At 36.9% G+C, this 27,057-nt stretch overlaps 1 protein-coding gene across 2 annotated transcripts; it reads left to right on the top strand.

Moving 5' to 3' along the window:
* Nucleotides 1-232: 232 nt before the first annotated feature.
* On the top strand, nt 233-26,781 carry raf1a (Raf-1 proto-oncogene, serine/threonine kinase a). 2 transcript variants are annotated; one of them, XM_007238441.3, is made up of 18 exons: nt 233-332; nt 5,691-5,906; nt 6,106-6,218; nt 7,901-8,003; nt 8,099-8,256; nt 9,888-9,980; nt 13,269-13,422; nt 14,914-14,973; nt 15,211-15,244; nt 15,352-15,461; nt 16,168-16,285; nt 16,423-16,507; nt 17,942-18,118; nt 18,218-18,264; nt 19,633-19,751; nt 20,806-20,937; nt 24,417-24,551; nt 26,036-26,781. In XM_007238441.3, exons 2-18 carry the CDS (start codon nt 5,709-5,711, stop codon nt 26,174-26,176), a joined length of 1,977 nt encoding a protein of 658 aa, XP_007238503.3. In that variant the 5' UTR covers nt 233-332; nt 5,691-5,708; the 3' UTR covers nt 26,177-26,781. The 2 variants fall into 2 exon arrangements, with proteins under 2 accessions (XP_007238503.3, XP_007238504.3); XM_007238442.3 differs by lacking the exon at nt 14,914-14,973 and having other exon boundaries at nt 234-332.
* Nucleotides 26,782-27,057: the final 276 nt, after the last annotated feature.

The raw sequence follows: 27,057 nt of genomic DNA on the forward strand, positions 1-27,057 counted from the left end.
TAGCTGTAATTCAGTAAGCTTCATTAGCACAGCACAAATTAACTTTCTGGACATTAAGCAACAACAAAATAAATAAATAAAATAAAATTAAATATATTTGATCATACTAAAAGCAACAATATTATTAAATCATATTATATACGAGAACTGTAGCATATGTAATTTATTTGTAATGTGTATTTAATTACATGTAATTATGTGAAAAGTATGAAATGACTGTCTCGCGCTCGGGTTTGAGTATGCAGGCGCGGTGACGTCACCGCAGCTCCGCTTTTTCCTCAGTGATCTGCTCTCGCCATGGCGGAGCTGAAACTTTCAGACTTTCCCTAAAGGTGAGTTTATCTCCGCGCTCCGCGGTTCTCCGGCTCTCTCACGCTCCTCCGCGGCTTCCCGGGCGAGTCTCCGCTGAACAGCAGTGTTTATTATCTGTAAACTGGTTTTAATAAAGTGATTAGAGCGGGTTTATGAATAATTACAGCGCCGAGAGTTCTGAGAGAGTTGTGTCCGTTAGTTAGTTAGTTGGGCTAGGCTAGTTAGCTTAGCTTAGCTTTAGAGTTTTGTGAAGGGAAACCGGGCTGTAAAAGAGCGAATTTACTGCTTTAACTTGTAAATGTTGCGTGTACGAAGGAGTTGGGAAGCAGTAGAGATTAGTTAGGGTGTTAGAAGCTGTTTTAACGCTGGAAAGTGTGAGAAATATGCAGAGTTTTGAGTTTTTAACAGCGCTGAAGAGTTTGGCTGTTAGCTTAGCTTAGCCTAGCCTGTCCGGCTGCACAATGTAAACAGTGCAGACAGTGTAACACAGTGTAACATAGTATATCACAGTGTAACAGTATAACACAGTGTAACATACTCTAACACAATAAAACAAAGTGTAACATAGTCTAACACAGTGAAACACAGTGTAGCATAGTCTAACACAGTAAAACACAGTGTAACATAGTTTAACACAGTGTAACAGTCTAACACAGTGAAACAGTGTAACAGTCTAACACAGTGAAACACAGTGTAACATAGTCTAACACAGTAAAACAGTGTAACATAGTCTAACACAGTAAAACACAGTGTAACAGTCTAACAGTGAAACAAGTCTAACACTATCTAACAGTGAAACACAGTGTAACATAGTCTAACACAGTAAAACAGTGTAACATAGTCTAACACAGTAAAACACAGTGTAACAGTCTAACAGTGAAACAAGTCTAACACTATCTAACATTGTGTAACATTCTCGAACACAGTGTAACATAGTCAAACACATTGTAAAATAGTCTTACAAAGTGTAACACAGTCTAATACAGTGTAACATTCTCAACACAGTGAAACACAGTATAACAGTGTCCAACACAGTGTAACAGAGTCTAACACAGTGTAAACAGTGCAGACAGTGTAACACAGTATAACAGTACAACACAGTGCAGGCGGTCTAACACAGTGTAAACAGTGAAACACAATTTAACACAGTGAAACACAGTCTAACAGTTTACAGAATGGTATTTTTTCTCAGTTTTTTCAGTCTAAAAAAAGTTACCTAAAGAGTGTTAGGATTTATTTTAGACCTGTAAAAAAGTCAGGGTTAAGTTTTAACCCGGGTTAATGGTAGAATTTCTAGCTCTGGTTCAATAATATTTAAACTTTCTGTGAACTGTCTGCTAGCTTGAAGTTAATGTTGGGTTACTGGAAAAGAGTTAAGTTTACTTATTTTACTAACCACTGAATTTAACTTATTAATTTATTGTCAGACGATTTGTAACTAAATTGGAAAGTAGTAAATTAGGTAAGAATCTTCAATACTTAATATTCCCCCTTTAGTATAATAAAGAAGAAGAAATGGGATTTTCTTTTTCATTTTCTGTCCCTCACAGTTTCAGGCAAAATAATTTCACACAAAGAATTTCAGGCAAAAATAAAAATTCTTACTTATTTTCAAAGTGAATCAGAGAAATCCTGTTCTTGTTTTTAAGCAGTAAAACATGTTGAATGATGAGGCACGTTTGACCTTTTATTTTAAATACTGTGTATTTCCGCTGTATATTTTCATGTTTTGCTGACTGATGAAATGGGCACTAATGTTGTTTTCCCTCATAACTTTACTAAAGTAATTGATGCATTTCTCAAAACTATGTATACTGTATCTCCAAATGTTATTTTGAATATCTATATTCAAGTACGGCTCTGGGTTCTTATGGGTTAAGACTTAATTCGAAAATAAAAAACGTATTACTAAGCTTAGTAAGCTATATATATTTTTTTTTTCTATTTAAAAAAGATGAAATTGGTTTTCATTCATTTTTTCCAGTTCCAGCAGAGTTTTTTCCAGCAGAGTTTCAGAGAAAAACATGATTTGGTAATTTGATGTTTTGCTAATGAATTTGTTCTGTGAATCCCAAACTAAACAAAATAAAACATTTGGCTAAAGGCCAAAATACCAAATACTGAACATGTCTTTTGCTGGTTTTCATTAATTATGCCAGTTTTTCATATATGATTAATTTAAACATTTAAAGAAACAGCAATAACGTAACTGCATTTTAAATATATATATTTCATATTCCAGCGGACATACCAAAAAGCAAAGTATGACTTAAACATCAAGAACATTATTGTTTGATTGAATCAGTTAAATTAAATGAAAATTGTTTTTGTAGATTAAAAACTATATATATTTGCGATATTTAAAATTAAGCTAGCATAATTACCCCTTTTCTTATTATTAGGTAAATTATGTAATACAATAAATGTATTTAAAAATATTGTCATTTAAAAACTTAATTTAAAAATATTTTAATTACTAAACATATAAACCCATTTTATATCCCAGCTTGTTGTTATTTGTTCATCAAAAAACATAATTTTGCATTATACATTATATTTTGGGATGGGGCATCCTAACAACGGGCTTCCTACTGTAATTTCAGTCATTATTTCTTAGACAAAACATTATGTATGTATTACTTAAGTATAATTTTTGTGTGTGGTTGACTTTGAGGGGAGTTTTTTTGGTGTTGACTATTTTGGTTGTTTTTTTTTTCATAGCTGTGCTGAAATACAGACAGCAGATGAAGGTGTTAATGAGAGTGTTGTGTGTTGTTGCAGCATTGTCAGCTAATATACACATGCTTTACAGCACATAAGAAGCCTGTTATATTCTGTTAACCAGAACATAACAGCAAGAGCTGCAATCATAAAAAAAAAACGAAAATATGTGTGTTCATGTTGTCTCTACAAACATAATTGTGCTTAAATAATAAACTGCCTGTCAATTTGAATGTGAAAAAGAAGAGTTTTTTTTTTACCATAAAAATTAAGATTGGAGCATCTCTAGTGTCAGATTAAGATCAGCGTCTGTTTTTGTGGCACCATTTTGGCACGCATTTCCACATTTTTTGTATTTATAATATAATCAATATTGATATTGGCAGAATTTTGCATGTTCTTGTTTTTAAGTAATAAACATGTTGAATGTTGAGGCACCTTTGGCCTTTTCTTTTAAATATTGTGTATTTCTGCTGTATATTTTTTATTATATTGCTGGCTGGTGAAATGGGCACTAATGTTGTGTTCTGCATAACTTTTCTATCATAATTGATTGATTAATTGATTCCTCAAAACGGCCATTTATACTGTATATCCAAATGTTGGTGGACACCTTTCTAATAAATGCATTCTGCTGCTTTTAGTTGTGCCCATTGTTGACACAAATGTGCAAATGCACACACACAGCTTGTCCAGTCCATATAGAGAAGTATTGCCAATAGAATAGTACTCTCTTGAGCAGATTTAAAGCCTCCAGTGTTGAGCTGTGGAGTAGTGGAACTGTGTTTTGTGTAATGATGGTGCTCCATCCAATGCATTTTTAGGGGATAAGTTGGGGTGGTGCTCCTCTGACATCCTGGGCTCAGTAATGCTCTTGTTGCTGAATGCCATCAAATCCTTATAGCAGTGCTTTGAAATCGAGTAGAAAGTCTTTCCTGGGCAGAAGAGACAGTTACTCCAACAAAAGCAGGATAAACTCTTTTAATATCCTTTATTTGAGAAGAAACAAAGATTAAGGAGATGTATTGTACTGTATTGTGTATAGTATTGTTTATTGGCATATGTATCGGATATCTGTAATAATACATTTTATTAGTATTAGTTTAGAAAGGTGCTTCAGAGTTTGGAAGCCAGCTGGTTTATCATTTAAAGGTTTTCAGTTCTAGTTGTGGTTCCTCATTCTGTACCTTGTTCAGCGCCGGTATTCGCTGCAGCAGTAGCTCATTCCAAAGGGCAGTAGATGATGTAATCAGTGTTTTGTGGTGTTTGGCATGAGAAGCCCTGTAGGTTAGCAGGCTGTGTAGTAGTCTGAGTGCTGAGGAGGAAGCAGACTCATGCAAAGAGAGCAGAACACTCAGCTAAAGCAGATAATGCTCTGTCATTCACTGCTCACCTTGGTCATTATGATCTTTTACATTCAGATTAGAGATGCATCTAATTATAAGAAAATCTGCTGTTTACCAGGCCATCCTGAAGGACAATATCCATGACATTTAAAAGTGCTTTTTGGTTGCACATTGTCGGTGCTGCATGGCCCAAGCAAGCTGCTTTTTATTTTTTTATTTTATCTTAATGACTTTATTACTACAGTTCTTCACCTGTCATATTAACTCTAATTCTTCTCTTCTCTGCTAAAACTGAGACTTAGTCCAATCATGTTAATCTGAGCTGAAGGCTAAAGATGTTGCCATGTGAGTCAGCCAGACATCTTCCTGTAGCAGTTTTCCCCAGTTCTGAAGGTGTAGGAAACAGTACTCATCATTCACAGGTTTATCTGTGATTTTGTGTCTTTTTCTAGTTATCATGATAAAAGTGTGTAAATGCGTAAATGCCGCAATAGTGCGGTAACACCATCTGTTCCAGCTCTGCTTTAATACACAGACTGTAAATTGGCATATTTAAAAAATATATATTTTTACCAATACACTTTTACACTATATCAATAGTTCTTGTTTTTTCCCAATACCAAAATTACTTTTTTTTTGTTTTAACTTTATTTGTTTTTCTTAAAGGCTCTGCCAGCACTTAAGACCTTTATGCAACATGTATTATTTGTGTTGAATATTTTAATTGCTGTTTCAAATAGGTTTGGGATTTGTTTTTATTTAGTGTTTTAATAACAGTTTTGATTAGCCCTATCTAGACTGGATTTGTTTTTTTCAGGGGGTCCTGAGGTAATTTTCTCTTTTTGGCGACCATGTACGTGTTTTTCGTCAGACAGACTGAGAAAATTTACAGGCTGAATTATCTACTGTTTTTCTCTGAACTCTGTGGTCCTCCGGTAATTTTAGTCCCGTCCGGATGCACATCTCAGAGTTTCGAAACCTCACGTTTAATAAAATAGCTATTTGTCCACTGCCGTGCACCGTAATTACACTTTGGGAGCGTGTTTCCACTGAGATTCACGTAACCACAACAGCGAGTGGAAATGGAGGAGCTACTGAACGCGATGTCACGTGATCGAGAAAGTCAAAAAAAACCCTACTGTTTTTTTCAATTGCAGTCCGGATACAAGAGTTTTTTTTACTGAGTAGAAATGTAAAATGCTTTTCACAGACATAGGCCACAATTTATGGTGTAGCTTAAGACTGTTTTAATCTATTTTGGAACATCTCCTGGGTTTCTTTTCCTAAAATTGTAAATGCTCTTTCCCGTAGACCTAAACGCCTTATCCAATGGAGCACCTCCAAGGAGCCTGGAAGACCTTAAGCAATGGGCTGGGAATGAAGGATGCAGTGTTTGAAAGCCCTTGCTCCCCAACCATGGTTCAGGGGTTCCCCTACCAGCGCCGCTCTTCGGACGACAGCAAAATCCCTGACTCTAAAACCAGCAGCACCATCCGAGTGTACCTGCCCAACCAGCAGCGCACTGTTGTGAGTGATTTTACATTAGTCAGGGGACATTATTAATATCAATATTTGGTTAAATGTCCTGTATTTTTAAGTTTTCTTAATTTCGTTCAACCCTAATCTGTTAATTTGTCTTAAATTTCCATTAAACTATTACTGTATTACTGTAATTAACACCAATGTTAAAAATTATTTTATTTTCTTTGTGTGTGGTGTTGTGCAGGTGAACGTGCGGTCAGGTATGACTCTCCACAGCTGCCTTATCAAAGCTCTGAAGGTGCGAGGGCTCCAGCCTGAGTGTTGTGCCGTCTACAAGCTCCATGCAGGACACCGGAGGTAAGACCATTGCTTGTTGTGTTGTGGGGTGGAAAATACTTTCCCCTTATCACTCCTAGGGTGATGAGGATCAGCACAAGGCTGCGTCTGTGAGCTGATGTATTAGAACCGAGTCGCTGCGCTTTCCTCCGTGCGTTAGCTTCACATGTATCGGAGGAGGCGTGTGCTAGTCTTCATCCTCCTTTTGTTTTGGGGCTAATCACTAGTGATTAGGGCAAGTCCTAATAAGTGGGTTAGGTAATTGGCCTTGTAAATGGGGGACAAAATGGGAAATAAATTGGAAATAAAATTATAAAAAAATATCAATGCTGCGTTTTAAAAGTTAATGTGTTGCAATGCAAAATAATGTATTAAGATACAATAGCAATATTTTCCTTCAAACCTTTTTTTTTTACTGCTAAAAAAAAGCGTCAATATTGGTACAGAGTGAGTTATTTTCTTGAAATGTTGGATGACCAATCTCAGATGAAATCTGGTGAAAATCCATATACAGTGTCAGTCAAAAGTTTGGACACATTCTCATTCAGTGTTTTTCTTTACTTCTTCATTTAATGTATTTTCTACATTGTAAATTAATATTAAAGACATTAAAACAATTAAGGGACACATATGGAATTACATTGTAAACAGTAAAAAACAATCCAGTTTTCATTTTCACAATTCCCTGACCTAAACCTGATCAACTGAGATGGAGATTTGGGATGAGCTGGATTACCTAAAGTATAAAACATATTTTGGCTGGGTTCACACTTTTTCTGTACAAAATAATTCTGCATGTGTTCCTCTATAGCTTTAATGTCTTCAGCATTAAATTTACATTGTAAAAAAAAAGAACACTTTTATTATAAATATTGCAATATGTTTTGTCGAACAAAAACATTGCAATATCAGTTTTTATCCAATATCTTCAGCTTTAATAACTATGATATACTTAGGAAAGTGTATTGAGCATCACAATAAAAAAATTAATAAAAAAAAAATGCACATCCTTAGATTGTTGGTTTTTATTGCTTATGTCTTTCCTGATAATAAAGATCTATTTGCGCATTTAACTCTGTGAGAAAACAGTAGAACTTAAAATATGGTTTGCATTAATGCGCAAATCGTCACTTCAGTACTGGAAAATAAATTTAAATGAATTCTTATTGGTTCAAACCTTGTGTTTCGTTGGTCTTTGTCATGATAATTAGACTTCCTTACTGTAGCTCTTCTGTGCCGTGATGTCACTTAGATACTGTATTTATTATCTATAGCAACAAATGTTTGTTTCACATTGAGGAACTGCTGATTTTCGCTTGTTCTAACGTGGACAAGCTCACATTTGTAAACAAAGATCAGAATCGTGAGTTTTTTTTTTGGTCTAAACCACTGAACTGAGATCAGTGAAGGTGATGCAACTGGGCGGGTGCAAGTATTGGTTTGCAGAAGTGACAGAAAGCAAACGAGACAAAGTTGTTAATGTTAAAAATGGCCTGCAGGCTTTAAAAGCAGGCTAATAATAAATGAAATATTAACTTAAATATCTTTTTAATTGTGTGTTTTACCTCAGTGTTTATGATCTGTGTCATAACAGAATGCACTTCCTAGAAATACACTTGTTGCACTTCTTGTTTTGTGTTGTTGTACACTCATTGTTTTCTTCTTCTTCTTCTTCTTCTCTTTTTTTTTTTAAACTCCTGCAGTAAAAAGTCTCGTATGGACTGGAACACAGACTCTACCTCGCTCATCGGGGAGGAGCTGCTGGTGGAGGTCTTGGACCATGTACCTTTGACCACACACAATTTTGTGAGTGGCTCTGAAACTCTAAACAAGTGCTCAGTGTTTAAACCTGATTTTTTTTTATGGCCCTAAATATGCTGCTCAATTTTTTCTGTTCTCAGGTTCGAAAAACGTTTCTGAAGTTGGCTTTCTGTGACATATGCCAGAAGTTCCTTTTGAATGGCTTTCGCTGCCAGACATGTGGATATAAATTCCACGAGCACTGCAGCACTAAAGTTCCTACAATGTGTGTGGACTGGAGTAACATCAGGCAACTCCTGTAAGGCTTCTGTTTTAATCTACTTCTGTCATGTTTTCATTTAAAAATACCTTTTAATTATGCACTGAAAAGGTTAAAATGTGAAATGAATGTATGGTTTAACAGAGAGTGGTTAGGGATGTATTTTTCACACTGTAAGGTGCACTAGATTATAAGGAGCACTATCAATAAATGTTTATTTTCTGGTCTATTCTGGGCGCAATGGATCATAAGGATCATATGTGACACTAGAAAGGAACAGAGGTCTCGCCATGTTTTTCTTCTAATACAGCAGGTGTAAAGCTAAACTAAGTTAAGTAAACAAAACTGTAATTTACATTTAAAAAAATGAGCGCTGGATGTGAATCTACACAGATTTCTGTCCTAAAAACTGTTTATTTGGGTGAGGAAAGCCCAACATCGCCACACTGAGGGACCCTGAGTGTTCCAGTAAGCCAGGGTGCTATTAGCTAGCGGTTCGTCCCGCATAGCTTGTTTTAACACGGTAAACGCGCAAGCTATAGTCCAATAATTTGGGCTCTTTCCCTGAACGCCGAAAGAGCTAGTGCTTAGCGCAGTTATCAGGTAATGCTAATGCTGCTCCAGCAATGCTAGCCAGGGTTAGCTGCAGGCTACTAATACTCACCACTGAACAGCGAAAGAGCTAGCGCTTAGCGTGGTTATCGGGTAATGCTAATGCTACTCCAGTAGTGCTAGCTGGGGTTAGAAACAGGCTACAATCTGAAAAACTCACCTCTGAATGGCAAAAGAACTATGCTTAGCGCATCTAGCAGCTAATGCTAATATAACTGCAGAACTAAACTGAAACTTATGTATAATGCTGTACTTCAGCGAAGTGGCTTTACTGCTTTTTACTACCTGACTGGTAGAATTCATACATAAGATTTTAAGTGCGTCGTAGTGCAAAAATACAGATATTGATTTTGCTATATATTGTATAGTTTTCATTTGCTTTACATTATTGATACATTACATCAGATATGCCTATTTTTATTGAAATATAGGCACTCTAAAATCCATCGCCTCCCCAGCTAGACTTACTAAAGTTACGAGAAAAAAAGAATTAAAAAAAGGATAGAAACTAATAATTTGAGTTAAGTTTTAGATTTCATGACTAGAGAAAGAGATGATATATTCCCATTAACGGGACTTATAGGTTTAAATGTGGGGGGAATTATTTTAATGATGGTAAATCACTTAAAATAAACCAATTATTTCATGTTGTCTTTTTCAGTTTAGATGCAGACAGGTGTTTTTAAGTTGTCTTTGGTTTAAAGTTTGTTCTTGTACAATATTTCTTATTTAAAGAGATTTTGATGATTGCTGTAAAAATGCACTATACATTTATCACATTTAAAGTTAATGAAGAAAGGGGAATGTTCATTAGCTTGCAATGCAGATTTGCTTAGGAAAAGGCTTGTAGTAAATATAAGTGACTAATATAGTAAATTAAAATGCATATAACTTCTGCACAGAAATAACTTTTACATATTTTGCTATTAAACTGCATAGAGTTTTTTGAAGTTACTGAGGCAGACTTAATTCTTCCTCATATCAATGTCTTTATTTGCTTAAAATAGTTTAATGCTGGTAAAATAGACTGTTTAACTGGACTGTATTTGTTTTGACAGGTTATTTCCAACCCCTGGTGAAAGTGGGGCTCCATCTCTGCCTCACATTACCTCAAGGAGGATGAGGGAATCCCTCTCCAGAATCCCCAGCAGGTAAAAGCTCTTTAATTTGTATGAGCTTCACAGCTGCAGTAGCTGTTTAAGCTCAGTTCTTACCCATAATCACACCCCAGAGCACATGTTCTTACCCTTTATAAACACACAGTAAGAAGGGCTGTTTCTAGTTTTGCTGGGGGGTTCTTTAACATGCTTTAAGATACATTATAATAGGCTTTTTAAAATACAAATGTGGGCACCTTTTAAAAGATTAAACTTAATCAGAGTTGAAAATGTATTTAGTTCGTAGATTAGTTTTTGATTTAATTGTAATACAGGATTGGTGGGTACATTTAGGGTACATCAGTTAACACTAGTTAAGACATTATGAATCATCAAATATGACTAGTGTCCTTTAATAATAAATTGAGACATTACTTAACCATATTCCAACGTTAATTAATGGTTAATGGTTTTGGTTAATGGTTTTACCGTCATTGTAAAGTAATATGCGAATTAACACATACTGACAAAGTGGGGAAAATATATATTTATTTAAAAAAAAAAAGTCTAAGTTAACTTCATCTGAAAAAGACTAAAACTTGGTAGGTATATTCAGGACTAGAGTCAGAGTCTGTAAATTTACTCTAATGTATTTTCATAGTGTGCGCTATAAATGCGACGTAAACTTTGCTGCAGATTTTTAAATTTGATATGTAGAGTCTATTTGACAAACTACAAGTGCTAAAAAAGGGCACCTAATTAAATAAAATTTTCTGGATGCTATCAGCCAATCAGATTTCAACTAGTTTAAAACAGATTAAAGTACCTAGAGGCACTATATTCTTGTTAAGTTTTAAAATGATTGGCCTCTAGGGGGCACTGTACCAGAAAATTAAGTAATTAAATATATTTAATGCACTTCTATAGCCTTTACAACTTTGCTGTTACATGTCTTCACCAAAAAATGCAGTGTTTTGCATCAGTGAGCCAGTTGTGTAAAAAAATTCACTTTTCAAACTAGTCCTAGGGTTTTCAGATCATGTTAAAACTGGTCTTTTGTAATCGGAACATTGCTGTGCATTTGGCCTTCTTGGTCCACATTGTGAGGACCCCGTAAATTGTGGCTTGTGGCTATGTTTATTATTATACTCAATTTTAAAAACTGCACCAAAATTTTGTCTGTGATGCAACTTTTTAAATTTATCGGAGCTCTAGTAGATCAGTGAGTAATGTTTAGTATAATGGTTTGCAGACTGAGGAGGTAAAAGGAGTCTCGGCTGTAGCTTGGAACTGAATTAATCCTCGTGTAATCCTCAATTACAGTTTTACAAAATACACATGGACCCAAGAGCTGCTCGGGACACATTAGGCATGAAAAGAGAGTATTGTTCCAGGGTGCTTTTCCCTGCTGATCAGACGTGCACATTGTGCTGCCAGTGGTGGGAAGCATGATGAACGTTCCAAAGTGTGAACATGGTGCCAGATCTAATTACACAACATTATTCCCCCAAATAGAATACACAGCCATCCAGCCATCGGCACTAAACGCTGCCATTTGAGTTCACCTTACAGAAATGTAATTTATTACAATTACTGTCAGTGCTGATTAAAATAAGAACCTAATGTGACTGAACATTTCTTAATGATCTTAACCCTTGAAATCCTGAACTATCACACAGTGTCTAAAAAGCATTTAGTATATTAATGTTATTTATTTAAAAATGAACTAACACTTTGCCGGTGCAGCTTATAGGTGTTTAACCAGTTGTTTAATAAAATTGCCAGTCCTAAAATTACAGTTCTGAACTACTTTACTACTGTTCCTAAGTACGGTACTAAAATGCCATATCTGTATCTACTGAAGTATTATTTTTACTTCACTACTGTACTTAAGTACTAAAATGCTGTATCTGTATCTACTGGAGTATTATTTGTACTTCACTACTGTACTTAAGTACTAAAATGCTGTATCTGTATCTACTGGAGTATTATTTGTACTTCACTACTGTACTTGAGTACGAAAATACCGTATCTGCATCTACTGGAGTATTATTTTTACTTCAATACTGTACTTAAGTACTAAAATACTGCATCTGTATCTACGGCATTATTATTTTTACTTCACTACTGTACTAAAATACCAAATTTGTATTAACTGGAATATAATTTTTACATCACTACTGTACGGAAGTACTAAAATGCTTTATCTGTATCTACAGGACTATTATTTTTACTTCACTACTTTTTTTAAGTACTAAAATGCTGTATCTGTATCTACTGGAGTATTATTTTTACTTCAATACTGTACGGAAGTACTAAAATGCTGTATCTGTATCTACAGGACTATTATTTTTACTTCACTACTGTACTTAAGTACTAAATGCTGTATCTACAGGACTATTATTTTTACTTCACTACTGTACTTAAGTACTAAATGCTGTATCTACTGGAGTATTATTTTTACTTCTCTATTGTACTTGAGTACTAAAATACTGTTTCTGTATCTACTGGAGTATTATTATTTTTTTTTACTTCACTTCTGTACTAAAATGCTGTTCTGTTTGATGAAGCTCCTCATCACTGAGTCAGTTAAGATATCAAGCTGATCTTATAAAAAGACCTCGCTACTCCCATTCTGCCTTTAGCACTTTCCACTACTTTCTGTAATAACTAGATAACACAGTACTGTTCTTTTACTTTCAGTACTTCAGTACTGTACTTTCATTACTTCAGTACTGTACTTTCAGTACTTCAGTACTACCATTACTTGTATAAAATCTTTACTTTAGTGTGGAGCTTAAAGAACACTAACTTTTACTCAAGTGACCTTTCTGATGGAGCACTTGTACTTTTAGTCAAGTGTGGCTCTCTAGTATTTTGTACATGTTTGCTTATAAATCACATGCTTTGCAATAGCTTATTTGCAGCTATAGTGTTCCAGCCAAACTTGCATATTAGTGGTGGGACAATATATTGTATCGTATCGATATGTGGCCTCAAATAAGGATAATTTTATTGAAACATAAGCGCTCTTAACTTGCTAAGACTCGCCCCCTTAATTAGACTTTCTAAAGTTACTGCTTTATTACAAATATTAGTTGTTAAACTCTGTAAAACTGACACCAATAAATCCAGAATTCCTGCTGTTGACTTATTTAGGGGTGTTTTATCCTCTTCAGTTGCACAGATGCCTTAGAGAACTGTCTTGTGATATATTAAGTATCGCGGAATCAACAATTTGTAAGATGCCCTGTGATTCACACCCTTAGCGCATATGTTCTACTTTGTGTTTTACACATTTTGGCGCAGCATTTACTGATGTTTCTTTTGTCCACTCTCCAGCTCACTGCACAGACATTCAACCCCTCACGCCTTCAATTACTCCACCGCCTACCCCCCCTCCGGAGGCGCTCTCTCGCAGAGGCAGCGCTCCACCTCCACGCCCAACGTGCACATGGTCAGCACTGCCCTGCCTGTTGACAGCAGCATGATGGAGGTAACAACAGGACCTCTCTCCTCTTCTCGAGTTTACTTAAAGTCTCGCTCAAAATAGCAAGGAGCACCCAAGCCATCCCGAGCATGCTTCTTCTGCCCTGACTTCCCCCTTCTTCTCCTTCTGTCAGTCGGTTCATTTTCTGTACTCCTGCTGCTAAATACTGTACACTTTCTTCTCTCTCTCTCTCTCTCTCTTTCTCATTCTTAGTGTTTGATGCTGTATGTGATCTCTTTTTACTGATTTCTTATGTTCATCACTAGCTGGTGTCAGACCTTCTGACCAGTCCTGGAGGGCAGGGCTTTATAATGAGGATGAGGAGAAAACCCTTATATAATACTGCTGTATAGGGATGCACCAATCTGTTGTGTTATTTTATTTTTATAACAAATACCAATGCTTTAACTTTGCATATCAGTCAATGCCAGTCCGATAGCACTGTTCAATTAATAACCCATATGCCTCACCATGTGGGAGAGGCTTAAAGCATATTGTTTGACTTGCACATTACTTTACTAACTTGAAACAAAATGTAACAAGTGATCATATAGATATTCGGTGTGTAATGGTACGTGTATACTTTATGAACCGTCACGGTTTGTGTAAATGCACGCAGAATACACGGTACAGCCTGTCCATAGCAGACTTGTGGAACCAATGAACGTAATGCAGAACTAATGTTCACAGGAGTGTCGCTACACAGAAATCGGGCCCTGCCGTAGGAAATGAATGGTCGCCTGTCGCTTCCCAGTGTAAACGCAGGGTTAGGCGCTTGTACTCTCTCTTGTAATCTCTTTCCCACGCCCCCTTTCTTCTCTTTCTCTCTCTCTCTCTCTCTCTATATATATATATATATATATATATATCTAAATCTTTCTCTATATCGATCTCTCTCTCTCTCTTTTGTATGCCTGCTCCCTCTCTCTTTCTCTTTCTCTCTCTCTCTCTCTCTCTCTAGTAATAGGCTTAAGAAAAAGAAAATTGTAGTTTAAGCAGTTAAAGCAATGCTGTTGTTTTTCCTCTTAATAAAGCGACACAATCACGCTTTTAACCAACAACCATTGCTAAACGTATGCATGGTGTCTCCCAGCATGGTGGGTTAGCCACAGTGCTAATATCCATTCTCTGCAGGATTTGAGCTTAACGAATTTATTGATGCTAAAAGAAACAGCAGCTTAATATCGGGAAAGTCTCCGAGCCTGATAACAGATTGGTGGATCCCTACTGCTTTATATATTCACTCTATTTGTTGTTATTATAGTTTGTATTGCAGTGCAATTACAAACACACTACTTGAATTTAGTAATGCCGCATTGGTCAAAATTAATGTACTTTATTAAAAACAACCAAATAATCATGTGTAGGACACTTTAATGATCAGAATCAGGTTCAACACCAGTTAGTGTTCTGTTCACTTCTCTTTTCACCCTCACTCTCTCTCTATTTCCCTTTTTTATTCTCTTTACTCTGTCTTTGTGCCCTGCTGGGGAGTAGCTAGATTGCCTGAATACTTCTCCTAGCTCCGGGTGCCGACGATTTTGTCTGAAGAGAAGAGTAGGTATTGTGCACCTCTTCGACACCTCTAGTTTAAAGTGTGCAACAGTTATTAATCTAGTCAGAGATCAGCAGCTTCCTGTAGCTGCTCTATAATATGAGCAACAGCATGTCTTGATGCAAGCTCCTTCAGTGTGTTATAGAAATAAAATGAAAAAAAAAAACAGTCTTCCTTGGCTGGAGATTTATACATTTATGCTTTTTCCCTGCTTTCATTTTGTTTAAATCTCTATACAGGACGCAATACGACATGGTCATGGTTACGGTTCAGGTAAGAGGGACAATAGATCTATTGAATGTGTTTTGTTTATTCCTCCTGCTGTGGTAAAAACATAATGCTGTTTGCTGTTCTGATTGTGGTTTTTCTCTTTTCAACAGCTAGTAGTTCCCCAAGCCAGAGTCCGACTGGCTGGAACCAGTCCAAAACTCCAGCACCAGCTCCGAAAGAGAGAGCATCGTCCTTCAATTCTCAGGAGAAAAACAAAATCGTAAGCACTCTAAAGCTCCACTTCCTTTCTACCTAGAACCAGATTAGATTGTAGCATTGAGAACGCTTCCCCTTTTTGAAGTACGCCCTGTGAACACATAGAAGTAAAGAAACGTGTGTGTAATACCTCTGATATACCTTGATAATAGACCTTAATGAATGTCTAATGCCTTTGCACACAGTGGATCAACATCAGCAGATGACCTGTCTCTCCAAACCATCCCTGATTGGTGGAAACTTTACACTAGACCAGTGATGGTTTGGAGAGACATGTCTGTCATCTGCTGGTGTTGATCCACTGTGTTTTATTATTACTTCATGCTCCCCTCTTTAATGGAGATGTGCATTTCATTTTCCAGCAGGACTTGGCACAATGTCCACACTGCCAAAACTCCCAATTGCTCTTATATAATATTCTAATTTTCTGAGACACTGATTTTTGGGTTTTCATTGACTGTAAGCCATAATCATCAATTATAAAAGAAATAAATGCTTAAAATAGATCTGTCCAAGAAATAAGAAAACTTTGTTAAAAGAAACTGAGCAGATTATCAGCAATACATTTATTTCAGTACTTCATTACTTCACTTAATTGAAATTGCTACACCCTCAGATTGGCATAATCCACTGCTTTCCAGGAATCTTGATTTTGATAACATTTCACTCTGACAAAAATAATCTATTGTTGGTCTGTTGTCTTTTTTCAGCGGCCAAGGGATAAGAGAGACTCCAACTACTACTGGGAGATTGAAGCCAGCGAGGTGGTGCTTCACTCCAGAATCGGATCGGGTTCCTTTGGAACGGTATACAAAGGGAAATGGCACGGTAAGCTCTTCTGTAGCTCCAGCCACTGCAACACTCGGCTCTTCTCCTTTCTTTGTAAACTTCATCTGGTCTCTTCTGCAACAAGTACTTAGAAACACTTGAGTTATCTTCTCATTTCTCTCTTCGGTGACTTGCAGGTGATGTGGCAGTGAAGATTTTGAAAGTTACAGACCCAACGCCAGAGCAGTTCCAGGCCTTCCGCAATGAGGTGGCAGTTCTTCGGTGAGCTGTGCTATTAAAGCCGCATTTACATGGTTTTAGCTTGAAGCTATGTTGTTTTCTTGGGTAATGCCTGGATACACTGGCATTTAAAACAATAGGGCTGCCCCCAAAAAGTCAGTGAGTTCCCATCAGTCAACTGAGATTCTTTTTTTTTAAATGTAAAACAGAAAAAATCACACAAGGAAGACATTTTAATGTAGAATTATAACTAATAATAATGGAAATATTATTTAAAAAAAAAAGTGTTGTGGTAGGTGTATATAGAGGCCAAATTTGCTCTTTTCCCTTAATCACAGACAGGCGATGTTTATCAGGGAAGTGCTAAAAAGGCTTAAAGCACTGCTCTGTCCAGTTACACGACTCATCACACAGGGCTAACTGCCACCTGCTTAGCAAACATACAAAAGACAAAAATCACCATGATCTTATTTGTTTTTAATTCAAATTAAATATATGATATATGAGGACATATGAGCTTTTTTAAAACATAAACATACTTGCTGTCCGGCTCATTATTCCACAAACCCATATGAATGCCAGCCATATGTCTGTGATTGCATTACTCTGCATTTCAGATCCATTTGTGATACTGCTTCGCTTTTGACAATTTTTTTTGTAATGTGCAAAAATATGTTTTTGCTGACTTTTTCCATGGGCCATATCACCCACCCCTGATTATCACATCAGGGTACTACTTTTTTACTGTTTTCAGCAAAAGAAAAATTCATACTGTTCTCATTTCCCATTATATATCTACTAGAGACAGATTATATCTGTCTAGTATCATTTATTTTACTTTAATCCTGGATATATGGAGATATTAGGAGTGCATTATTATTAGTATCATGATATTCTGGATCATTGACTTCTGTTACAATTCTGATAAATCAAATCAAATTTATTTGTATAGCGTTTTTTACAACTGGTGTTGGCACAAAGCAGCTTTACAGAAACGTGATCACAGGACAAAGAGTCAGGCAAAAGATTAAACATAGAAAATACAGAATACAGAACCCCCAGTGAGCGCGGAGGCAAGGAAAAACTCCCTCAGAGCAGCAGGAGGAGGAAGAAACCTTGGGAGGACCAAGACTCACATTTAAGGGGGGACCATAAATTATTGTGATAAAATTATTGTATTTTTTAAATCTGCCATATCATATTGTATGCTGTAAAAAAAAAATAATTTTCATTTTTTGCGGTAGTGTATTGTTAAAGTTTTTTAATTCAAGTGTTTTGTCATATCGCCAAGAGTATCAGTATTGTGAAAATACTATTAAATATTGTGATTTTATTTTAGAGCCATATCGCACAGCACTAGTGTCAGCAATAATCTCTCTCTGATAATTTTCCCATGTGTTCTTTAATTTTCATTACCTGAAAAACATGCTTCTTGCTTGTACTTGACTTCTCTGTCCTGCTCTCTTGTGTTCACAGGAAAACTAGACATGTCAACATCCTGTTGTTCATGGGCTACATGACGAAAGATAACCTCGCCATTGTGACGCAGTGGTGCGAGGGCAGCAGTCTGTACAAACACCTCCACGTGCTGGAGACCAACTTCCAGATGTTCCAGCTGATCGAAATCGCCAGGCAGACTGCTCAGGGCATGGAGTGAGTTTTAACAGGAGTTTAAAGAGGAAATCCAGTTTGTGTTAAATCATTATTTTTTGTGAATTGATAATTCATCATTGATTGTTCTCTTTATTTCAGCTACCTGCATGCAAAGAACATCATCCACCGGGACATGAAGTCAAACAGTATCCTTCTTATTACAAAATATATTTTATCACTAGTTAAATCTCTGTTCTCAGGGCATACATTATAAATAAAAAAGTACCTTGTATCGTAAGTTTAATTAGTGTCTGCTGTATTTCACCAGCATTGCTCTCCTCTCAGTGTAGAATAGACAGTCCTAAAAATAGGTCAAACCTGGGAAGTTAAAGCTAAACCTGGAGAGAGTAAAAGCTATACCTGGAGAGTCCAAGCTAAACCTGGAAAGCTAAAGCTGAAAAACTATAGCAAAAGCTGGAAAGATATAGCTAAACCTGGATAGTCAAAGCTAAACCTGGAAAGTTAAAGCTAAACCTGGAGAGATAAAGCTAAACCTGGAGAGCCAAAGCTAAAGCTAAACTTGGAGAGTCAATGCTAAACCTGGAGAGTCAGAGCTAAACCTGAAAAGCTATAGCTAAAGCTGGAAAGATATAGCTAAACCTGGAGAGCCAGAGCTGAAGCTGGAGTGCTAAAGCTAAACCTGGAGTGCTAAAGCTAAACCTGGAGAGTTAAAGCTAAACTCGGGAATTAAAGCTAAATCTGTAGAGTTAAAGCTAAATCTGTAGAGTTAAAGCTAAACCTGGAGAGCTAGAGCTAAACTCGGGAATTAAAGCTAAATCTGTAAAGCTGTTTCCATGTGGGTCAGCCAGACGTCTTCCTGTAGCAGTTTTCTCCAGTTTCCAAGAGTCGTGTAGGAAACAGTAATCAATAATCACCTCTTTCTGGCTTATCTGTAATTTCTCTAAAGAAAAGACACACAGAAACACAGAGAACTCTGTATTAATAGTTACAGAGTTCTCTGTGTTTCTGTGTATTTTTTTAGTTATTATGATGATGAAAGAGTGAATGTGCTGTGTGTGTGTAAGTGTGTTAATGCTGCAGTAGAGAGTAACAGCAGTAACACCATCAGTTCCAGCTCTGCATTAATACAGTTTAAGACCACACCCAAACCATTCTCAGAGAGGTGTGATCAATGCATTTTGATGATTTTTTGACGAAGAGTGTTTAATCATATTTCTGCTTTGCAAATTCTACTCGAACATTGTTAAATACTTGTACAAAAAAAATCAGCAAATTAACTTGTGTTCTCAGTGGCTTAGAACACAAGGTGCTGAGAATATGATCAAATTATAGCTTTGATATGAATTATTACACAAGACAATTAGATATATTGCTGTTTAGCTCGTCTCCAAAGCAGACCTTTTTTTGGTATGGTTGTAATGTGGCTCTGGTATTGCATGGTACACTTTGACTTTAAGGAAGCAGAATAAATAGACTGTTATGGATGGTTATAATCAAATACGTGCCTCACAGTCTGACCTTTCCAGCACGGTACACCCTTAACTCAAACACAGACATCTTCTTGCACGAGGGCTTGACTGTGAAGATTGGAGATTTTGGTTTGGCTACAGTGAAGGCCAGGTGGAGTGGCTCCCATCAAGTGGAACAGCCTTCAGGATCTATTTTATGGATGGTTAGTTATTAATTACAGACACTCAGGGCCCTATTTCAGAGATCTATATGTGAGCTGTCAACCGTGCACCGCACTGCTTGATTTGGGACGTATCACTGTGACTTTGCTATCATAATGACAGGAAAAGTACACCTTGCGCAGCTTTAAACGTGCAAAAGGCATGTACTAATTCTTTTATTGATCATGGGTGTGTTTTGGGTGTAGCATGAAATAAACCAACCAGTGTGTCACTTGCCTTTTACTATAAGAGCCTGGTGAGCTCTGACTTTGGTGGATTGCTATTATAAAGGTGCAACGCTTCTCAGCGGAGGGAACTGAGCTGCTCGTTCACACATTTACGGGAACAGCAATCTTATTTTATTTAGTATTATGGTTATTGTTGATGTAAATATTGGGTGCTGCGTGTCCTAGCATCTGCGTAGCTCAGATAGTTATGAATGTCTAATGATTGACTGTTGTCAGGGTTTTATTCGGTCAGTGATGCACGTGTGACTTCCGCTGCCAACATAGCAAAAAATGCCAGAAATTTACCTAAACACACCTCACTTCTAGACCACCAAACCCATCAGCTTAGATATACAGCTCTGGAAATGAATAAGGGACCACCTAAAAATGATGAGTTTCTTTGATTTTACCAAATTGAAAACCCCTGGAATATAATCAAGAGGAAGATGGATGATCACAAGCCATCAAACCAAGCTGAACTGCTTGAATTTTTGCACCAGGAGTGCAGGCATAAAGTTATCCAAAAGCATTGTGAAAGACTAGTGGAGGAGAACATGATGCCAAGATGTAGAAAAACTGATTAAAAAACAGGGTTATTCCACCAAATATTGATTTCTGAACTCTATTATATATTATATTTAGAGCATTTATTTGCTTTTATTTTACTTTTGTTGGTGGAATCGTGGCAAACTGTTCAATATTAGGTTCGCAAAACAGAACTGTGCCGATTCCATATATAGTAAGCATTCAATTGCATTTCTTTCCAGGGAGTTTATTAATTATATTTTTATAATGTGATAACCTCTGATCCTCTGCTCTTCCCACTTAGGCCCCTGAGGTGATCCGAATGCAAGACAACAACCCATACAGTTTCCAATCAGACGTCTACTCCTATGGCATCGTTCTGTATGAGCTGATGACGGGAGAGCTTCCATATTCACATATAGCTAACAGAGATCAAGTATGTTCTTTCACTACATTCACTATTTATAAAAAACATGACGTGTACTATGGTCTTACGCTTGCCTTAACCCTTGATTGTACTCACCAAGAAAAAGCAATGGATTTTCAAAAAAATATTGTCACTGCCAAAGCCAACTGGAGGCTAAAGGATTCCTTTCAAATTAACATGTACATCATTGGTGAATCATACTGGAGCACGGTTCTGACCCCTCACCTCATCTCAATAAGTAGGCCAGGGCACGGTTTAGTGTCCAGGGACGATTAGAGTTTATGGAGTGATCACACTAGTCAATTGAGCCATTCTTTGGGAGGTAACTGTGCCCGGGCACGTCATGGATTGCCCAGTGTGAGTACACCCTAAAATAGCAGCTTCAAAATGTTGTATGGGCACTGGTGGTAGGGAGAATGGCATCTCTGGTTATGGCACGATGAGAACTGTGGAGATTTCATGACAGAACTGTGTAACCTGCTTAAAATCTCTGTTTTATTACACATGCATTTGTTGACAAGCTCAGAGATTACATTACATTACATTACATTACATTTAGCAGATGCTTTTGTCCAAAGCGACTTACAATAGTCAAGTACAAAAATAATAGAAGTTTAAAGGTAAAACATTTTTAGATAGGGCTTAAAGGAGGTCGAAGGGAAATAATGGGATAGAGAAATGAAGGAGGGGAAGAAGGAAATGAGGTTAGAAGTAGTCAGAGGTGTTAGAGGTGTTAGGAGAGCAAGTGCTCCTTGAAGAGCTCTGTCATCAGGAGTTTATTAAAGATAGCGAGAGATTCTCCTGATCTGGTAGTAGAAGGTAGTTAGTTAGAGGTGTTAGGAGAGTAAGTGCTCTTGAAGAGCTCTGTCTTCAGGAGTTTATTAAAGATAACGAGAGATTCTCCTGATCTGGTAGTAGAAGGTAGTTAGTTAGAGGTGTTAGGAGAGTAAGTGCTCTTGAAGAGCTCTGTCTTCAGGAGTTTATTGAAGATAGTGAGAGATTCTCCTGATCTGGTAGTAGAAGGTAGTTAGTTAGAGGTGTTAGGAGAGTAAGTGCTCTTGAAGAGCTCTGTCTTCAGGAGTTTATTGAAGATAGTGAGAGATTCTCCTGATCTGGTAGTAGAAGGTAGTTTGTTCCACCATCATTTGGAGTGGTTTTACTACGGTTTTATAATTTTTTCTTGTAATACATATAGAACAGTTCTGTGTGTTCCACCCCATGCACTTTTTGGCACTGCATTGTTTATATATATATATCAGTAGAAAGACACAATTATATTATCCCATTAAAATAACCTTATTAGTTTAGTTCTAATTAGAAACACTGAGATTTAAAGCAGTCGTAATTGCATTAACTTGGCTAAATTCAATTTTGTTTTTGTACTTGAATAATAGATATGTCACTAAGAATGGCAGTAGAAAATGAAGCGAGTGCTGTATTTATTAGGGTGTGTGTGAGAGTGAGAAGGGGATGGATGGATGGATGGATGGATGGAGGGAGTGAGGGTGGGATGGGTAGACAGAGAGAGAGACCTCTCTCTCCTGGCATGGCCCCAGGTCTGCACTCTGGCTGCCCCAGTCAGTTTGGAGCCTCAAGACTAAATTTAGCCTGAAATCTAACCTGAGCTCAGAGTCTCGCACCACGAGGCAGACTAGCCACCCAGCTCCAGCCCTGCTTGTTTGTTTGTTGTGTCGGCATTCGGCCCCAGCCCTGGCCTGGAGCCCACAACTGCCTTCTTAACAAGTGTCTTAAAAAACAATTATATAATCTGCATTTATTGAATATTTGGCAACAAAAATATTCAGCCAAATATGTCCCAAAAATGCAGTGAAAGTAAGGGAATAGACAATAATTTAGCTATGTACTTTACTGGATTCCACGACAAAAAACTTAGGCAAAAAGATGTTAAAGCTAAAAACAGAAGACCATAGGTAGGTAGAATATACATACTAGGGTTTAAAACTGGTTTCAAAACTACTTAAAGTATAAAAGTAAAAATAATGTAAGGAGAAAAAAATAAAGCCAATAAAAACCAAAGCTTAGGCCACGCCCACTTATAGTCCTATAGTGCCCAACCCCCCCCTCCTCAAAACACATTTTTCTAAAAGCCATAATGACTATAATGTCCTTTTATTAAAATGTTAATGTTGATAATGTAATTTGGGATGCAGTAGGCTGTTTCCTGTTTCAGCTGCATATCTGCTCATTGTAAATGAATGTATTTTTTTATTTCATTTTATTGTACGCCACTACTACAAAAAGTTTTGTATTTGAAACACTGTATTGCGCTTTGTTAATAGTATTTTTGTAATTGCCTTTTCTTTAAAAAAAAAAGAAAAAGAAAAGTATGTTTAGATGATTTAAATTATGCAATGGTGAATTTCAAAAGTTCTTATATTGTTGTCACTCACCACAGTTGCCACAACACTAATTCTACGTACTAATACTGCTTTTTTTTTAAGCACAAAAAATATTTTGATATTCTTATTTTATAATATAACATTACTTATTTTAAATTGTGATTTTAATTCAATTTGTTGTACAGTGTTTTTTGAAATATTTCTGAAATATTATAAGTAGAGATTAATAGAATCACGACAATATTTTGTGATTAACTGTGATTAATAACACTTTTTCTACTTAAGACGCAAGTTTTCTCCCTCTGTTTGGTTTGGTCTAACACAGGCACAAACCTAAATACACCAAAATGCGCACCAATAAACCATGTGAGCAAGAAAGTAAATATAGTGAGAAGATTCTTTGTTCCAGTGTGTATATTTGCTGCTGTGCTTTTAAACCAACATTGTTTTTAATGTGACATGCAGCACAGATGTAACAGTGAACACTGCACATTACTGCATGTGTAAACAGCATGGAGCAGCAGAATCAACGTTTGTTCATAGCAGTAAATTATCTGTCTAATATATCAGATCAAACTGCGCCTTATCAGTAGTTTAGCTAAATTAAAAATGAGTTTTTCTGATAGCTGGGTGACGTTGGTCAAACTTGGTGACCTAATTAATCAGCACTAAAAATAACACGTTATTCATTCTAAATTAATCGCTTATAATAATGATTTAACATTGACAGCCCTGATTATACGTTTAACTGGAGTGCAACATAGACATTAACCACGTGTTTTATAAATATAAACTGCATATTATTTTTATAATGGTTTGATTAATTATGACTGGGCGATATAGTAAAAACGTTAAACCTGTGTAACTTAAGTAACTTTGAAGCACTGTTGTAAGTCGCTCTGGATAAGGGCGTCTGCTAAATACCGAAAATGTAAATGTAAATGTAATTCAATTGATTTTAGTAATTTTAAAGAATAGTACTTCACTGATTTGCAAGAAAACTAAATTATGAGTTTAAACTTTTTTGATTAAAGTGAGGAAAACAACACATTGATTTCAAGTCCTCCAGTGACTTATATTTTTGCTCACTATCTTCCTCCTCTTTTTTCTTCTCTCCCTTTGTTGTAGATCATCTTTATGGTTGGCAGAGGTCATCTCTCCCCAGATCTCAGTAAGCTTTATAAGAGTTGCCCCAAAGCTATGAAGCGGCTCGTCGCCGACTGCATTAAAAAGTCCAAGGAGGAGAGGCCTCTGTTTCCACAGGTACGCTGTAAATAGTGTTGCCTATTGCTTGTGAGTGAGTAAGAGAGTTTATGGATTGCTGAAATAGAATTATACACAAATGTCTTCTATAAGTATCCTGATACTCGTCAGGCTTGATATAAGTAGAACAAGATTTGTCCTTTAATTAGTGTGTGCTGGTAATTGCATAGTTTACTAACAGTCTGCAGCCGTTGATCTAAATATTAAGCTTATTGATGCCTACAAAGCGGAGGAAAGCTACAATTGGATATTAAAGTGCTAAAAGCTCTCAGTTTTCTTGAAGTTTAAGACAGCTTAGGATTACATGCTCACATTTTGTTAATAAAGGCAAAGCACACCCCTTCATATAATAGCAAAGGTGTGAAGATGTGGATTTCATTTTCCAGCAGGACTTGGCACACTGCCCACACTGCCAAAAGTACCAATTGGTCTTATATAATATTTACATTTTCTGAGACTTCTGAGACCATTTTTTTGGTTTTCATTGGCTGTAAGACATAATCATCAATTATAAAAGAAATAAACGCCTAAAATAGGTCACTCTGTGTTTAATACATCTAAATAATATATGAGTTTCACATTTTGAACTGAATTACTGACATAACATAACTTTTCAATAATATTCTAATTTGTTTGAGATGCAGCTGTATTTGTGGAGGCCCCTTTAAACGAATGCATTCAGCTACTTTAAGTTGTACTCCTTGCTGACACATACATGGTGCAACTGTGCACATACAGCTTGTCCAGTCCCTGTAGAGTAGTACTGCCAATAGAATAGAAATCTCTGAAGCAGGTACATAAACAGAATAACTCCAGCATGCTTCTAATGCTACAAATCCTTAAAATAATACTATACAAAATCTAGTAGAAAGTTTTCCTGGACAGAGTAGGGACAGGTATTCCAAAAAAGCAGCATAAACTATTTCAGGGTTCCCACGGGTCTTTTTTAAAAAAGTCTTAAAATGTCTTAAATTATAATCCAGTTAATTAAGGTCTTAAATTGTCTTAATCTTAATGTACATTTGCTGTAGGTATTAATTTTTTTAAACAGAGCATTTAATGCAGGGGGCACATTCTAACGTTAGCGGCAAGCTAGCTAACCTACTAACATTAGCAGTGAGCTAGCTCACATTATCAGCCAACTAGTTAACATTAGCAGTGAGCTAGCTATTATTAGCGGTGAGCTAGCTAGCATATTATCATTAGTGGCAAGCTAGTTAACGTTAGCAGTTAACTAGCTAACATTCTAACAGCTGTTAGGTAACGTTACTGACAAGCTAGCTAACAAGCTAACGTTAGCGGCGAGTGTTCTTTCCTTATTCTTTATGGTTTCTATGGTTTAACGTAATGCAACTTGCACATCTTATGTTGGCTCTTAAAAAGCAATAAATTTAACTTTTAAAATGGTGCAAGAACCCTGTATTTGAAATGCCCTTGATTTCTCAGTATTTTTGATAAATCACTTTATCTATCTGCCTCTGTAGATCCTGTCCTCCATCGAGCTGCTGCAGCACGCTCTGCCAAAAATCAACCGCAGCGCGTCGGAGCCGTCCCTGCACAGAGCCGCGCACACCGAGGACATCAACTCCTGCACTTTGACCTCCATGAAGCTGCCTGTCTTCTAACGCAGCCGCCCATGCCAAATGCTCACCGTCACCTGCAGCAGGACATGGGGGTTCCTCTCGCGGGACTGTGAGCTCCTGCAGCAGAGCGGCTCTGAACTGAGGGAACCTGCTTTGGGCTTTGGTTGGTTTGCCGGAAGTTTTGCTGAACTTTTGCTGAACTTTTGCTTCTCTGCTCTGATGGTGAGGTCTGCCTGACTGAAGTATCTGAAGTCTAGAAGGATGGATTAAATACGTTTTTATTAGCTGGGTAATGGACTAATGCACTTGCCTCAAAAAAAAGAAAAGAGTGGTTTTGGTCCCAAAGGAACCTAAATCAAGCTTGTATATGTACTTCATTATGATATTCACGTTTCTAAAACAGGTCTGATCGTTGTTAACAGCTAAGATGAGATCTAATTCATGCACAAAACAAATTATCTCAGATTTTTTTTCACTTCATTGCAACAGTTCCAAGCATGTAAAGATTCAGGCTGATGCTGATGCTGATGGTGATGCTGTAGCCGATAGTAATTCACACGTTTGGCTGCAAAACGGCCAAAAAAACGTCCTTTCAAAGCTCAGTAGACAGATTTAGTTTCTATAGCTTGCTGACACACTCTTTATTTTAAGTCATCACATATGAAAAAGGTGCCTGAGGATGTGTTACTGCATTCTGCAGAAGAATGCTTGCGAATGCTGCGTGTCTCTCTGTAAGAGTTGGCGAGATTGCGGTCTTGCCTTTCGCAAGCTCTGGTCAGCCGAGCGCAGAAGTGGAAGCTGTTGTGAGGATCGCTGCAGCACAAAACAATTTGCAGACCTTCTTCTCAATCGAAGTGCCTCAGTTTTGCGTGTGGAGTTTTATAAGCATTCAATCAGTTTTCACAGATGTTTATGATGCCTTG

Source organism: Astyanax mexicanus, chromosome 13 (assembly GCF_023375975.1).
Source record: "Astyanax mexicanus isolate ESR-SI-001 chromosome 13, AstMex3_surface, whole genome shotgun sequence".
Taxonomy (NCBI): Eukaryota; Metazoa; Chordata; class Actinopteri; order Characiformes; family Acestrorhamphidae; genus Astyanax; species Astyanax mexicanus.

Bases quoted from the DNA above. Each gene is read 5' to 3' on its own strand.
- raf1a (XM_007238441.3), top strand. From the start codon at position 5,709: ATGGAGCACCTCCAAGGAGCCTGGAAGACCTTAAGCAATGGGCTGGGA. The intron at 9,981-13,268 runs GTAAAAGCTCTT...TCCACTCTCCAG, and splicing joins CTCTCCAGAATCCCCAGCAG to CTCACTGCACAGACATTCAA. The intron at 13,423-14,913 runs GTAACAACAGGA...GCTGGGGAGTAG, and splicing joins TTGACAGCAGCATGATGGAG to CTAGATTGCCTGAATACTTC.